The following is a 17,726-nucleotide window of genomic DNA, read 5'->3' on the forward strand; positions in this document are numbered from 1 at the left end:
TAGGTAGCGTACTGTTATTTTATGAATTCATTTATTTGTAACATAAATCATACATTTCTATGGGACATTTGTCCCACATTGCTAAGTTAAATAAACAGAGTATTTTACTTTGTATTAATGCAGTATTTCCCAAACACTGGGTCGGGACCCATGTTTGGGTCGGCTCGCTGTCCCATTTTTATGGGTCACAAGTAAATATAATTTATTTTTCTTTTCTTTTTTTACATTTACTACAATTTTGTTTTATTATAATTTACTTATTTTCAAAAGGTAAAAAAAATCAAACAATTTCAGAATAGAAAAAATATTTTCAAACGTTTTTCAAGATAATTAAATACAAATAAAAATACAACTTATAAGAGTAGTGAAAATAGCTATCCTGGGGAGACATCAAAAAGTTTGGGAACCCCTGTATTAAGGTGTAGAAAATGTCTGCAACCGGTCCAACAGGCATCTATTTACACTTCCTTCATACTGTAGGCTGAGGGACTACTGGTGATACTTCTCTTTCACCATGCTGTAGTTGAAACATCCGTTCCTCCGTCAAAAACCTCGGTGTCACCTTTGACAGTACCTTCACATTTAATACACATATTAGCTCTGTTGTTAAAAGTAGTTTTTTCCAATTACGCCTGTTAGCAAAAGTTAAACCCTATCTTCCACCTAAACAGCTGGAGATGGCAATCCATGCTTTTATATCATCTAGATTAGACTATTGCAACTCCCTATTCTCCGGTATCGATCAGTCCTCACTCAGGCGCCTGCAGCTGGTGCAAAACGCAGCTGCTCGCCTCCTCACTGGTACAAAAAAGCGAGAGCACATAACCCCAGTTTTAGCTGCCCTGCACTGGCTCCCTGTACATTTTAGAATAGATTTTTATTCACCTACAAATCTCTGCACGGCCTGGCCCCTGTATACCTGTCCGAACTTCTGGAGCCCTATATTCCAGAGAGAGCACTAAGGTCAGCCAACCAGTTGCTCTTAGAGGTTCCCATAACCGGGCTGAGGAGTAGGGGTGACCGTGCCTTTGCTGCTGCTGCTGCTGCTCCAAGGCTCTGGAACAGCTTGCCCTTCTATATTAGAAGTGCCAATTCTATTGAGGCTTTTAAATCCCTTCTTAAAACACACTTTTATTCCTTAGCTTTCAATCTCATTTAAGCTCATGTCTTGATCTCTTGTTGTATGCGATTTGTGACTTTGTTGTTGTTACACTTGCATACTTTCTTGTTTTGATGTTTTCTTTTCTTTTTTTTTGTCTCACCATGTACAGCACTTTGGTCAGTTTAGATTGTTGTAAATGTGCTTTATAAATAAAGTTTGATTTGATTTGATTTGATTTGATTTGATCCTACTGATGGCATCTCAGCCTGGTCTGGAAACCTTTGGTGTTCAGCTGGTAGCACAGATAAGATCCATGAAAACCATTGTTTCCAGGCAGCATCCCACACTCCAGGCTGTCTATGATGGAACTTTAAAGGCTAGGCAGGTGAGCTCAACTCACTGAACTTAGTTCCGGGTGCAGATTCTAAACATAGCACATTAACAAAGTAAGGTCTGCACTCGCAAAACAAGTGTTAAGGCTTTAACAACAATAAACAAACCTCAATCTTCTGGCCTTGATCAGCATTTTAATCACCATAGTAATACACAATATAATATCAATATAAAAATATATATAGGTTATACAATACTAAAGTTAGGAATACAATAAATAGATTATAAAATAGGCCTACAAATCCAACAAGAAAACAACAGGATTTTTCTATTACAAAAAAGCAATTCAATACCAGTTCCTCATTTAATACCTTAGGGAATTATGTATGTATAGAGTGAATCTAGTACGCGTCTCTTTTGTAAAAGTAAACAATCTCTATCAGCTATTTGTTTTCATGGGACTCACCACTTCAATACCATGCCTACACACCTCTTATGTCCTACTGGCTACCAACACAACAAAAACAACAAGGACATTTCAAAATATAAACTACAGGTACATACTTTTAAGGTGTAGGAAAGAGCCACACTTGATCATGACAAGTACAGTTAACAGTTATTACAGGGAAGGTTAACTGGGGGTAAGAATAGCCAAGAAATGTTGAAGTTTTATGTACTATGTAACTTTGTTCATCAACCTATCTCTCAGATCTCATGTTTATTAGCAAAAATATGAGGAGTAGTGGAAAAGGCCTTTCCCACCACATCTTCTATACTAAATTGATTTCATGAGTGTTTGGTCCACAATGTCCTCACGATTCTAAATGTACTTCTTTATATTGTTTTTATTATTTTGGAAAATACAAAACCCCTTTTTCCCCCTTCTTCTTCTTTAGGATGTATTTGTTTGGAGGTGAAGCAGACTCCCTCATCATCATCATTGCCCTGGGAAGGAGACACCTATGAAGGGACCAGGGAGGTCCGTGCGACCGGCCTTGCCTTTCCCTTTGCCTGATTCGTCGAATCGCTCCTTGGATGATCCAGTGTACTTGGTGGTATCTGTCAGTCTGTCCACCGTCGCGGCTTTCGTCACTTTCTAAAGAAGTTCAAAAAAATAAAATAATCACAGGGAACATTAATCAGGCATGCACGCACACCCATGCACAGCACAGCACACATGCATTGCATGTACACACACACACACCCGCACCCGCACCCGCACCCGCACCCACCCACACACACACACACACACACACACACACACACACACACACACACACACACACACACACACAATCACAATACACACTCAGCCAGTGGCATGCTCTGTCGTATTAGAATTACATCATTTATATTTGCTGGTAACAGATGGATGGGTGGGTAGGTTGTCAAACACTCACAGTGACTCCCACGTTGGCAGGTTCCTTCCCTGCTAAGAGACCATAGATCTGCTGCTCTGCCTCCTGCGGGCTTTTCCCTTTAAAGCGCTTGGGAGCCAACTCTGTCAACGCCTGCTTGAACTGCTCAAATGTGATGACACGGACCGACTTTGCTCTGAGGACACACACACACACACACACACGCACACGCACACGCTCATGCACACGCACACGCACACGCACACGCACACACACACACACACACACACACACACACACACACACACACACACACACACACACACACACGCTCGCTGTACTTTAGCTGCACTCTTACTGCACAACTGACACAAATTTATACAACAATCTTTTTGCCCCAAACATTATGACTATCAGCATGGTCACGTGATCTAGCAAACATTGACAAGTAAACCAACCTGTGTTATATTTACACAATGGCTATTGGTGATGAGGCAGTGAAATCCTTTCTGTGTGCTCGTATGCATGTGGGGCAACACTAGGGGGCAGCAGTGACTCACGAGGAATTCCTGAGCAACTCCACCCTGTGCCAACCACTCACCTATCTCCAATCAAGCTGACAACTATTCCCCAATCACTGGGGTATTTAAACCCAACATTCAAAAATGGCGGTGTTTCCAGTAACCCTCCATCCCTCCCTCTTCTTTTCTACCTCTTTCTTATTCTACAGGTTCCAGGCAGGGTCCCTCAACTTACCTCTGCACAGGTTTACGCCTTGGTCCCCTAAGCCAAAGTATCTGGGTCCACACGACCCCCTCGGAACCTCCCTCCTTGACCACACCCCCTCCTAATCACACCTGCCATCCCATGCTCTTGACCTTAAGCCGCACACTCCACGCATGCGTGTAGTGATGACCTTAGATGATCACGCCGGCAGCCCAAATGTCATTCTCGTGCCCATGGCCGTCTAAGCCACACACTCCACGCTTGCGTCTAGTGATGAACTTAGATGACCATTTCGCGCTCTGCATCCTTGGCCGTTCATGCGACGCGCCCATAAACGACCATACTCCTGGGTTTATTCAATAAACAGCCTATTTTGTGTGATGCTCTTTCCTAGTGAACTATTCAGTACTATTTCACCGTGTTTCACCATTAAAGCTGCAATCTGGAATTTATTTGAATGAATTCAACTTTATTTAACCAATCTGTGCTAACTAGTGTGTGTGTATGTGTGTGTGTGTGTGTGTGTGTGTGTGTGTGTGTGTGTGTGTGTGTGTGTGTGTGAAACTGATACATTCTAATGTGAATTCTAATGTTAAACCTCCGCGTTTGAAACCTGGCACAGGGGTTCTTTCTTTCAGGAAGTGTATGTTCTCCATATATTTGTTGCCAATCAGTACTGATTCGTTGGGTTTCCTCCCTCTGCTTTACGCTTAATACATGCTAAGTAGTCCTGCCAGTGCCCTTGACCACGGTACTGGCATTACAACTGGAACGAGCGCTGCTCAGTGGCTGCTCACTGCTTCTTAGGATGGGTTAAAGGCAGAGGACACATTTCCCCAACGGAACAATGAGGTCAAGTGAAATATCTTACTTGACTTTAGAGAAGACGATGTCCACATCTGTGGAGGTGACGTTCTTGCCGTCGATGATGCCACAGTCCTTACAAGTCTTCACAAAGTTCTTCCCGTTCATCTCCTTGCCCGTGGCCTTGGTGTCTCCATGGACAGCGAACTTCTTGAAGGTGGTCTCCACATCTGCTATGGACACTGAAGTATCTGCCATGCTGGTGTAGCACATAGGCATACAGTACACGCACGCACGCACGTACGCACGCACGCAGGACATATTTCCCCCCCCCCCCACACACACACACACACACACACACACACACACACACACACACACACACACACAGAAAAACATATTTCTTGTGAATAAAATGTTATTTTGACCAATCTGTATATGGTAGTCAGAGTATACAATACAACTAACACAACTGCTGTGGTTGTACTGTAGTTTGTCTACCTGCAGTTGAGAAATGTATATCCGGTGGTCAGATAGGACCACTACTGGTTGACGCGAGAGTTAATGCATGGATCTCAAAATGCAATTCAACCAATAGGTTATGTATAGAGAAATTGCCATTGTTTGATCTTTTGAAAATAATATATTTATCTGTAAATGCATCTATATCTATCATACATAATGACACACACACACACACACACACACACACACACACACACACACACACACACACACACACACACACACACACACACACACACACACACACACACACACACACACACACACACACACACACACAGACAGACAGACAGACAGACAGACAGACAGACAGACAGACAGACAGACGCGTGCGCACGCACGCACGCACGCACGCACGCACGCACGCACGCACGCACGCTCGCACACACACACACACACACACACACACACACACACACACACACACACACACACACACACACACACACACACACACACATACACACACACACTCTCTCTCTCTGTTTTAGCATTATTAAATGAATTGAAGTATAAATGTTGGTAACATAACTTATGGTAAAATAGCCTTAATGCCATGCTTATTTTCCAGTTTTGAAAAGAATGATAAATGATGATAATTACGAATTAACAAAACCACAATAATAGCATTAGCCTAATAGAAATGACCAAAACAGGGCACTAATTAAAACCAAATAATGTGGGCTACAGTAGGTGTATTTATAAGCCAACTGTAAAGAACAACAAATACACAATAAAATACCTTACTTTTTACATCACGATTAGACACATCATGCTAAAGGCTTTAGAAAACAGAAGTTATCACATCGGCTGTTATGGAGATGTTTCCATTACATAGCAAGCATACGTGAGTACAAACAGCTAGTTTGCACTGCATTTCTCATGACCCCATTGTACAGCAGTGGCCTGTGGGCTTGTAGATGGGCTATTTTTGGCACACACTACCATCGTATGACGGCTTGACGCAGAGACGACGCTCACTGATAAAAAACATCCCAGAGAGGAAGCATAGTGGTCCGGTTCATACCTTCCAAGTGACCGGTCGATGAGCACTGATGCTGCCTGGGGAACCCTGAGCTGATGCTGATTCCTGACACCCCCAGACTCCTGTAATGACGGCACGGTGGAGGGATGCAGGGATGGAGGAGAGGAGAGAGAGTGAGAGAGAGAGAGAGAGAGAGAGAGAGAGAGAGAGAGAGAGAGAGAGAGAGAGAGAGAAAGAAGAGGAGGAGAGACGGTACCGACCAGCACAAGATATATATGACGTCATCGCAGTCACATTAGCCACAGATTGAGCATTGTTGATCGTAGTTTTGAAAATGTTGTTCTTGGATTTACATCAAAAAGGAGATTTTAAATTGTTCTTATCGTTATGATTTGTTTTAATCCAACTGTTTGAACACTAGTTTTAGCAAAGCTTTGGAATAAAACACGAATCAGAATGTTCAAAATGCATTTATGACACACTATCAGTTGAGAGGGTTTGTAACTTTTAAAAGTGTCACATCTCCTTCTTCTCCCTGCCTCCTAGCTTAGCCCATAGCTGCCTCTGCCACCCTCCCCCATCTCTCTCTCCCCCCCACTCTCTCTCTCTCTCTCTCTCTCTCTCTCTCTCTCTCTCTCTCTCTCTCTCTCTCTCTCTCTCCCTCCCCCTCCCCTCCCCCTCTCCCTGTCCCCCCCCTCTCTCTCTCTCTCTCTCTCTCTCTCTCTCTCTCTCTCTCTCTACACAAGACGCCTCTTGTCTTCACAAAGATGACAGCAGTCACAGCAGCCAGCGGCCCACCAAAATGGAAATAAATCCAACAGCCGTTTAGCAGGCATCATTCCACACAAACACAACACAGAGACTATGAATATAAAACTAGAGTCTGTAGTCGATGACATCTGTAGGCCAAGGCCTATTCAATTCAATGTTTGAGATAAATACTTCATTGGGAAGTTACTTTTTATAACTTATTTAATTGTGTGAGGTCTAAAGTTAGGTATTTAAAGCAGCACTGTGTAACTTTCCTCCCCGGATTTGAACCTGGTTTCCTGCTTAAGTGCTAAGTGTTTTTTTTTTACCGTTGATCTAATAGAGCCGGCCTGCTTGCTCACGGGATAGATTGAATCTTGACCATCAGGTCAAGATCCTGTGTTTAGGTGAGACATGACCTTTGACACAATCTAAATGTCTCTAGACGCTGGCCCAGAACAGACAGGAGTGGAGATCCTTTGTTGCTGCCCTACATGCCAGCCGGCATAAAGGGCAGTAAGTAAATGTCTCAATAAAAGAGCAGGGAGACAAAATACGACCACCGCAATAGTATACGTTATATTGTATTAACATACTCTACCATACAGATTGGACAAAATGTAATTTTATTCATTCAAAAAAGTTACATAGTGAGGCTTTAAGTAACTTTCTTCAACACTAATGATTAGAAAGTATTAAAAGTGGAATTTGAAAATATATGATAAACCTTGCAATTGATATGCCATGGTTGGTATGAAAGTGGTTTTGGAGACGTGTTCTATAGAGGCAACATGCGATTCCAACTTTAGCCTGGTAAACCCTCCCTCCGGAAATCTCATTTCCATTTGATTCCAGGAGTGAGTCTGGCATGAACGCCCATTGTGGCAATGTGGATGTGGGCGGGAGTAATACCGTTGACTGACAACCCCTTCAGCCAATGATCGTTGTTCCCCTTCAGCCAATTGCAGTGCATTTTACCACCTCCAGAGCTAATGTGACGCAACGGGACTTTTGCGATGGCCATGCCCAAAATAGGTTGCCTTATTCGGATACATGCGTATCACTGCCCGCCCCTGCCGGTTCTCTGAATTTTTATTTTTAAATAGGCTCTGTCATGATTAATTGACCACATACATGAAGTTAAACAACACAATTCTATCCAAACAATATCTTAAAAGTAAATTCCGTGCCTCAAAAAAGAAGTTTGAGAGCGTTTTAAAGCCGAAAATAAGAAGTGAAGGCACTCGCACAAACAACAATGGCTGCCGTTCGTCTATTGTCGGCTGCACTCAGGCTGCACTCGGCTTCATTCGGGCTCACTCGAACTCGCCACCTGATTGGCCAACTGTCGCTGTCAATCACAGAACGATGAGCGACGACGCTGATAGGCTCGTTTTTTTTGTAATGCGCTAGATACGCCCATACAAGCCTTCATGCCAGACTCACTCCTGGAATCAAATGGAAATGAGATTTCCGGAGGGAGGGTTTACCAGGCTATTCCAACTTGGGTATGATGCCTACTAACACGGTCTCACTCCGAAAACGTAGCCGGTTGCCTTTTTGTCAGAACCCCGCGACGGAGCCGAATGCCGTCGCTGGACGCCAGCGACGTAATTATGTGCCTTCCACGGTCACTCATAGACATTCATTGAGGTCCAAAGACGACACATTGCGCCGTCACAGGCGGGCCATTGATAATGCATTGGCATTTCAAAACGTGCGCTAATAAGCTTGTTTGAAATGCACCAGACCACACGCCACCACCCACAAAAACCTGTAAATATTCTGAGTATTTACATACTAGTTTGGTAATTTTTCGATGAGTATTTGTTGAGAACGACACTTTTATTTAACTTTTGTATACCCGTGACGTCAACGTCACATTACTTCCGTATGACTTGATTGACAGTAGTAAAGATCCGATCAAAACTATTTATTTTAATCTAATAGATCTATATAAATGATCTGCTTGTCCACTAATCAATTATTCTGGCACTTAAATGCCTAATGTATGAACAATTCTAGCAATAAATAATTATTTGTAATTTCTTGATTCCTAGCACTCATAAAATCCCGCCTACTGCATCCGGATGTTCACCACGTACACATACATGAAAACAAACATAACGTTTCCGTATCCGTTCTGAACCAGAAATGTGGTTATAGGCACATTTCACGTTCTGTAAAGGTTCTGGCCTTCTTTTAAAGCTTTTTGAAACAAATAACAGCAGTCTTTTGCAGTCGCTTAGGAACAAATAGCAGCATTTATTTTTTCTCAAAACGATTTCATGTTTTTTGTAACATTTAGGACGTAAACAATCATATTGAGGGGGCAGTTGTGCAGCAAAAACGTCATTACCAGCGTTGCCAGATTCTGTGAGAGAAACAAGCAACCACTGGTCTAGGAAAACAAGCCCAAAAGAAGCAACTATGGGCCACATGACTCATGAGCACTTCAAACATATACGTCAGCTGCTTGAAAATAGCAGATCTACAAGCTCACAACGTGTCGTGATGCGACGCGTTGTGAGCTTGTAGATCTGCTATTTTCAAATTCATTTTTGGGGGAAATTATAATAAGCATACCTGGCAACACTGGTATGCATATGTGCGTCTATGCCTCCCATGATGCATTGCATTGTTTTTCAACTACATCGCGGTAAGTGAAGTCTTGTTACTTTTTCATTTATTTAATAGAAATACATGTTAAATCTGCACCCCCACCACCACTAAATCATAGAACCACAACACAGGGTTGTTGCTAACATGTTAGGGTGTGTACAGTAGCAAGTTGGTCGGTCTGTATAAGTTTAAAACTGTTTTACAGTGGACATATCCCTAAGCTAACAAGCCATAACAAACAAACACAACAACATGAGCTCGGCTATTTGTGTGTGTCCCTCTTCATTTGTGTGTAGTTATGTATTCTATATGCCATGTTTGTTTGCACAACACTAAAGGCAAAACGAAATGTAATCATTGTTTGTGTTTCCCATTCTGAGTGTACAAATGGATGTTTTATTATGAATAGAATACAAAAGGATCCTATTGAGCCATAGTGCTTTCTTGTGGTTTAAGGGTTTGGCCATTTTTCATATACCCTGTGCTAAGTTTGTTTATAAAGACCAAGAGATCCTGAATATCAGTGCTTATATTGTTTAGTTACAGAACTGTAAGGGTCCATTTGGTGGCCACTGGAATATTTGATCTTAAGTATTATGCATTTATATCTTCATTTCCCTCCCCCCTTTACAGGTTTCTTTCTTTGTCATTCATCACCTTGTTCCAGTGAGTACCAACAACTTAAAACACAATAACACAACCACACATCTTTAACTCACAGCAAATACATGACAGAAATTGGAATAATGTGTGTTCAGTGTTGGACAAACTAAACAAATGTAGCACTCTATTCTACAAAGTTATTCTTTATTAAAGCTCTCTTACAAAATAAGTAGCTACACTTCTATTTGACTCAGAGTCATTGAATGAAACACAGAACTGTAAATGCTACAAATGGATGCACGTGGATAATTCTCTATGAATACCAACTGTACTCAACTCATTTGGTGTGCTGTTGAAGATGTATTGATGTAGCTTTTGTCAACCTGGTGAAGAAAATAGATAGAAACTTGAAAGCTACATCATTCTGAAAATAGTTGTAAAGGTTTTGAATGCCAGACTCTCACTTACATATGTTTTTAATTAAAACATTTGAGTACTTTATCCACCACTGGTTCTACACACCCTGCTTTCAAGTTTAGTCCCATTGTCATACAAAGTGTTTTGTTTTGTGCAGCCATTGTTCTGCAACCTGTTAAGTACTGGGAGCTGATGGTACTGTAGGTGTTGCACGCTATATGAGCAAATCAAATAACAGCATTTATTTTTATTTTATTTATTATTATTTTCTAATCAAACTGATCCCAATCCTGTTTTTTGTTTTGATCCAGATTTGAGTAGGTTTTCCTGATCTCATCAGATATCAGAGTGCTCCCAATCCTGTTTTTTGGTTTTGAACTACCCCAAAATCCAATCTAGATAGGGATTAAAAGTTTTTAACTTAATGAGAATTAACACTTTACCCAATTTTATTGTAGGGTTTTATCTTAAATAGCTGATCTAAAAGCTCACAACACATTGCTATGCAACATGTTGTGAGCTTGACGATCTGCTATTTCTGAATAGCAAATTAATATAATTTGGGGTCCTTGACATTAAACATTTACAGTGCCACAGCCAGAAGAGTGTATTTGGTTCCTTCTGTACATTCTTACAATTATTATGAATAAATACATTGTGTAAAATTCTGGTTATTTTCTTTGTCTCAACAGTTCCAAAAATGACACGACCGAAGAAAAAGACATGTCCCAAATGCCAAGCCAATATGGAGGCCAGGAGGATGTCCTGTGGGACATGTTATTCTCTCCAATCAAAACCAGCAGTGGCTGCCAAAGTACTCAAGTATGGCCCAGAGTGGGCCAAAAGAATTGTTAAAGACAAGAATGTGTCTCGCCAAGTGGACAATATGTGCAGTAAGTAAAACTATACGTAGATCCTTCTAAAAATCATGTAAAAGTTGTAAGAAAATATATATTTTTACCTTGATGATTATTATATCAATACAGCTCATGAATAAATCTCAAAATATTAGAATATTACATAAGACCAATCATATAAACAATTTATAATATAGAAATATCAACCATCTTCAAGGTATGTTAATTTATGGACTCAATACAGTATTTTTAGGTTGGCTCAGACAGGGTGCCTTTTTTCCATGTGAATAATCGCATCCTGTGTGCAGTGGCCTTTATAGTGTCCCCCCCCCCCAGCTGTCAGCTTATTACATGGTCTTAGCTAGGTAGGTAGGTACTTTATTCTTCCCCGAGGGGAAAGGCAGCTCTCATAGAGACATCAATAAAAACACATTAGATGAAACAAAAAAAATGAATAATAAATAAATATGCATCTAAGCATCGTCAACCTACAATATTAAGAAGACAGACCAAACACTACTCAAGAGTCCGATGGCTTGCATCCCACATCCCCCATCCTAATCAGCCTGATCAAGCCAACCAGATGAGGACTTGTACAGTCTTATTGCTGCAGGCAGAAAATATCTCCTATAGCGCTCCTTCTTGCAACTTGGGACTGACTGTTACATGTAACAGTCTGTTGCTGAAGGAGCTTTTCTGCCCTGCCACAGTAGTAGGGAAGGAGAGGGATTGTCCATGATGGCCACAGTATCCAAAGTGGTACCGAGGACAGAACCAGCTTGATTCAGCCTCCTGCTGTCGCCTTCCTTGATACTACCCCTCCAACATACCGCCGCATACAGTACTGCGCTGGCCACTACTGATTGATAGAACATGTTCAGCAGAGTCCTACACACCAAAGGAGCTGAGCCACCTCAGGAAGTAAATCTGCCCCCCGCCCTTCTTGTATAGGACATCTGTGTTCCCAGTACAGTCAAGTTTATTGTCCAATTGCATGCCCAGATGCTCTGGACTACCTCCACATCTCCCTCGATGGAAATGGGAGACAATGGGGGAGCCACCATCTTCCTAAAATGCACCACCATCTCCTTTATTTGGCAATTTTAGTAACAGGTGGTTCTGTTTGCACCACCTGACAAAGCTGTTCACCAGTCCTCTGTACTCCATCTCTTAACCTCTACTGACACATGCCACAATAGCTGAATCATATTCTGCATATTTCTGCAAAGGACAAGTTGCTGGACTTATATACTTGGCTGTCCTGTATATTGCTATTCTGTGTTAAATGTTTGTTTTTATGTGAATATAAATGAATGTGTTAGTGTCATCCACATTGGCTTTTAAATGTTTTTATTTTATTTGTTTTTGTGAGCTTGCAGTATGACATCCAAGTATGTCATACTGTATGTTGTAGTATAAATGAGGCTTTTAAGAGTTTCAGAAATGAATGACTTAGACGTGTTCCCAGAGAACATATAGGTTATCCCGGTCTGAATGGGTTGTGTACATTCATTGAAATTAGCCAAACTATAATTATTGTCAGCGAAGATTTGTAGTGTAGAGTGGCAACAGGAGGGGGCCTAGTATAGAGCACTTTGGAATCAACTAAGTATAGGTTTTAAGTGGTTAGGCACTTAAACCCTATATACTTTGTTGACTGGAGTCCCCCATGGATTTGTACTTGTTCCCTTTACACCCAATCACTACAGCATCACTAAAGACACATAGATTTGGCTAATTTGCCCAATTTTTGTCCACAGCTAGGCGTTTATCTTGTGCTGCTTGTTGTGACTCTGGCATAGTTCTACAACTTAACAGCATTACCCCACATTGTCATTGTTTTATAGTAAGACATTATGATGTCACGTGAAGGCTTGACCAATCATGGAGACACCTAGCCTGGGATCCAGCCTGATTCGCTACGTTCGGCGGACTTTTTTCTCTCTCTCCGCTTATCAGTCTGGAATGCCTCCTATCTCCAAGGGAGGCGGGACATGACAAACGTTTCGAGTCGTGCCGTGGCTTCTGATTGGTCTGTGGTGCGGGGCGGGACAAAAAAAACAGTGGGATCGTTGTGATTCGTCATTCGTTTGAACAACATCCAATCAGCAACGACGTTGCCTAACGTAACATATGTAGTTCCAGTGTAGTTCTGCAAAACGAGTCAATGGGGTGCGTTCCAGACTGAGAAGCGAAGAGAGAGAAAAAAGTCCGCCGAACGTAGCGAAGCAGGCTGGATACCAGGCTAGGAGACACCACCCTTTTCCCCTCTGATGGGCTATGGGCATAAACAGCCCCTCTCTGATTGGCTATGGGCATAAACACAGATGCATAGAGATTCAGAAAATGTATAGATAGATGTAAAATACTGCTGACATTTACAAAGCATCATGGCTTAATGAACTTGTCTTTTCATCCTTCAAGTTTACAAGAAATGTTCCCAGATGAAAAGGTCCCAGGTCTACCCATATAAGGAGATAACAGGGAGAAGGACAAATGAGGTAAAACAATATAGAACCCTATCTGTCTGTGTGTGTCTCTCTCTCTCTCTCTGCACACACACACACACACACACACACACACACACACACACACACACACACACACACACACACACACACACACACACAGGCTACATACACACATAGGGGACATTTCTGTTTGGTCGATTATTGCTCTATTGTAACAAAGGTTCTTGGCAATAACTGTTATACCGTTGGGACGCATGTTTATTTACTATTTAAATGGTTCCCCATTTGTAGTGAAGATGCAATTATGGGATGAGCATTTATGGGTTGTGGCCACTAAAAATGTGACAAATCAGTCAGGGGGTCAGGGTTCCTACAAGGGTTTATTAAAACAACCCACTGTTCCAGTAAGTTAACTTCACGTCACCAGGCTTTCTGCTTTTCAATAGTGTGAGGAACTGTGAGGTCATTTTACTGCTCAGTGCTCAGATCCTGTTCAGACTACTTTAACCAGTAATTTGCACAAACCAGTTCTACACAAAGAGAGGCCGTTTCTGTACCCGCTCTAGACTCCAAAAAGTCCTGATGCTATCGCACATCACAATGGTTTGATGTGCAGATGGCGATTTAATAGACATCGTCCAAGGCTAATAGTCTCACAGTGTATAGATAAAGGAAGCAGGGAGAGTATTGGAGCAAAGGTCTGACCTGCCCAGGAATCAACCTGGGGACTCAGTGTCAGGCGGTAGTATTTCCCATAACCACTTGGCTGTCGGCCCCACAGAACCATGTTAATTTGTATATTTGTCTTAAGGCTGATCATGACTGAGACAAGCAAAGGTACTAAAAATAATGGTATACCTTACCCAGTGATTTCTTATACTGTGTGTGTGTGTGTGTGTGTGTGTGTGTGTGTGTGTGTGTGTGTGTGTGTGTGTGTGTGTGTGTGTGTGTGTGTGTGTGTGTGTGTGTGTGTGTGTGTGTGTGTGTGTGTGTGTGTGTTTTTTAGGGCAACAAAGAAGTGTTGGTGCATTGGGCGCCTTGTCCTGCATGGTAAGACATTTTTGATATTATTCAATTGACACTATTTGCCCTACCAGAGGCAGTTGTTTCTGGTTGATCCCACAATTCTTTCTTCCCTCTCAAATTTGCCTTACTATTTAGGAAGGTTACACCTCATCTGTGTGGTGTTGCAGACCTGCCGATGGCCCACATTTTCACATCAAAGTACACTGGTACAACGTGTCCAGTTAAAGTAGGCAAAATGAAAAGCTGACGACCTAACTTCCAGGTGCTTTTATCTCTCTCCCTCACTCTCTGCTGTGTGCAGCTGTGTGCTGTTCAGCGTAGAGCTTAAGATCTCAGCCCGAGGCCGACGGGTCTGCGCGGCGAGGGCTGGGCCGGGCCCAATTGGTCACGTATTTGTCGGGCATTGGGTTGGGTCACTTTTTGCCAGATCTGAAAGGTATGGCCTACACGAGCCTTTGTCACCATTTTGTCCATACATGGTATGTCTGGTTGTGGTTAGGTTTCTTCTGCATGAATAAATAGGCACAGACTACATGGTATGTCTGGTTGTGGTTAGGTTTCTTTGTCGGGTTGTGGTTAGGTTTCATCTGCATGAATAAATAGGCACAGACTACTCATGACATCACTATTATGTTACAAGTATAAATACAGATGGTATATATAAAACGTAAGACAAATATTTCAATTAGACCTTCAATGTCAAATATCCTGAAATATCGATCAATTACATTTTATTATCCATAAATTAGGGTTCCCCCTATCAGTATATCGAACAAAGTTCGATTCATTTAGCAAACCTTGCCGATGGAGTCCATTAAGAGGAAGAGGAAAAGAGAGATAGAACAGGGTACCTCCTTGACTGATGTTGATGTTGATTTGGTCTACCTCCCTAACGTCAAGGAAAAGCACCTTGATTTCTCTGAGATGAAAGGCGAAAGACGGAAAGACGAAAGTGAGGGAGACTTCACTTTCGTCTTGAGGGAGACTTTCGTCTCCCTCACTAACGAAAAGCACCTTATGTGAAGTCCGGCTTAGGTCTGGCAGAACCAGGTCTCCTGGTCTTGTTTTTATCAGGCAGGCAAGCGCAGCGCGGTATCATGATGTCTCTGTGACTATGTAAGCTGCGCTCATAACTGTGGCTGTGAGTTATGAGCTACTTGATACAGTTGAGCATGTGTGACTGTGTGCGCTGTGGCGCAACAGTTGAGCGTGTGTGTATGTGGCGGTGGCCGCTGTGGCGTCTGCATGCATGCAGTGCCCAAGTGGAGCGGAGGACATTGTTGAAACCATCCACGGTCACTTTTGTATATCCTAATAATATTATAGACGTGTGAACTTTGTAGCTATAATAGCCTGTACACCTGTTGCCTGATTTAGCGGCGGCCGTCAGCCGTGTTCTCCAGCGAGGCTCCGATGTTTATTGTTCCTTAATTAGGACGGTGCTTGCTACAAGCTGGGTTTTTGTTTATATATAAAGACAGTTGGAAAAGGGTAGAATGACTCTGTTCTTCGAATCACCAATATGTAATGACAAAAATATAAGGCTGCATGCAACAATTATACTTCTTTAGAATGTCAGGCTTCGGGCTGTGTTGGGCTCCAATTGTCAATTATGTATCGTTTCTGTCGGGCTGGGTTGGGCTGGGCTCACATATTTAGGCCCGATTAAAGCTCTAGCTCAGCGTATGGGCTTGATTGGCAGCTGCAGTCCACCGGCCTCAGCAGTTGAATTGGAAGCTTCTGTGTAATTTGCTTGTACAGCTTGAATGTACAGGAAGGTTACAAAATTCACATTGTTGGATTCTAGTAATTAATGACTGTTAGTCGACTAATGTTGTTAATGACTTCTCTTTCAGACTTCAGATATGGACTGTCTGTCACCAGTACTAGAGTAAATTGTTTTATGAGGAACTAATCTAAATTCACATCAGTCAAAATCAAAATAATGAAATTACCAGAAGTGGAATGTTGGCCGCTATGCTTCTTGTCTTATCTTTTTTACATGTAGGCATTAGGCAATAGACATACATGTGCATTAGGGCTGCATGATACTGATGCAAACACTTTTTCCCCTCGACACCAAATCTCGTCACCAAAAATTGATAATCTACAAACTCACGTCACGTCTCAGTGCGAGGCATTGTGAGGTTGTAGATCTTCTCTTAGAATGTTTCAGGTGGTTAATATAAAAATAAAAGGTGTCCCAGTGCCCCTTTTGAAGACCCATGGGATAAATGAATTTCTCTAAATAATGTATTTATACTTTACAGTGACAAAATCTGGGAAGACACATGGGAACCAGCCAAGAAGTTTCCAGAGGACAGGGCCAACCAGTAACCTCACGCCTAAAGGGTACGGTCCGATGAAAGTATGGCTGCCAGCTGATAACCCTCCCCGTATCCGCCTTCGTCTCACCCGATTGGACAGAGGTGGAAAACCAGCATCTACGCCATACTTTGAAACCACTACATCTCAGAGGACAATATTGTACTTTTACTTTGTGTTAATATTTATTTTGGAGATTTTGTTTATTATTAGAAAACATACATTAACCACTTCAGCCTTATTTCGGCCATTTGAAAATAGTCGATCTACAAGCTCACAATGGGTTGCGATGCGACACATTGTGATCTGTCTTGTAGATCTGCTATTTTCATATTACATTTGGAAACTTGAAATGGGACATTCTGCAAGATGAGCACTTTTAGTTTTGGAATACTTTGGAATACATGCCAATGCTTTTGCACTATTACTCAAGTCACATTTAACAGAGTATATTTCTACATTGCTGTATTGATTCTTTTACTTAAGTGAAACATGTGAGTTCTTCCACTGCCTATTTTGTTCTGTGCAATATGTTTTCTTTGTTTCTTTCTTTGGTGTCATTAAAAGCCTTTTGCACTTTGAATGTTGTTTCTTCCAAGATGTCAATCTATACCAATCAACAGTGATATTAACTGTCTTTTGTCAATGAATGAATGTATCCTAGATATACTGGATATGAGCCAGATACTGTATGTAGGCAATACAGTGTCAGCTGCAGATAGACTACTCATTATCCAAGAAAACATATGTTTTACAAAATGAAATGAAGGTGATGCAAGGAGATACACACTTTTGATAATACATCATTTGCCAACCATGGAA

General features: G+C 41.8%; 2 protein-coding genes across 2 annotated transcripts; one reads left to right on the forward strand and one right to left on the reverse strand.

Moving 5' to 3' along the window:
* Nucleotides 1–2,372: 2,372 nt before the first annotated feature.
* Nucleotides 2,373–4,581, reverse strand: LOC311053809 (tubulin polymerization-promoting protein family member 3-like; the record flags this gene model as incomplete). Its single annotated transcript, XM_084069497.1, has 3 exons — nucleotides 2,373–2,531; nucleotides 2,836–2,989; nucleotides 4,391–4,581. 3 exons carry the CDS (start codon nucleotides 4,579–4,581, stop codon nucleotides 2,373–2,375), a joined length of 504 nt encoding a protein of 167 aa, XP_083925623.1.
* Nucleotides 4,582–9,235: 4,654 nt separating this feature from the next.
* LOC311061151 (uncharacterized protein) lies at nucleotides 9,236–17,447 on the forward strand. Its single transcript, XM_084079705.1, has 6 exons — nucleotides 9,236–9,242; nucleotides 9,839–9,871; nucleotides 10,918–11,118; nucleotides 13,507–13,583; nucleotides 14,560–14,603; nucleotides 16,850–17,447. The coding sequence occupies exons 3-6, from the start codon at nucleotides 10,926–10,928 to the stop codon at nucleotides 16,914–16,916; spliced, it is 381 nt and encodes a 126-aa protein (XP_083935831.1). The 5' UTR covers nucleotides 9,236–9,242; nucleotides 9,839–9,871; nucleotides 10,918–10,925; the 3' UTR covers nucleotides 16,917–17,447.
* Nucleotides 17,448–17,726: the final 279 nt, after the last annotated feature.

This window comes from Gymnoscopelus microlampas, assembly GCF_963454915.1.
Source record: "Gymnoscopelus microlampas genome assembly, chromosome: 2".
Taxonomy (NCBI): domain Eukaryota; kingdom Metazoa; phylum Chordata; class Actinopteri; order Myctophiformes; family Myctophidae; genus Gymnoscopelus; species Gymnoscopelus microlampas.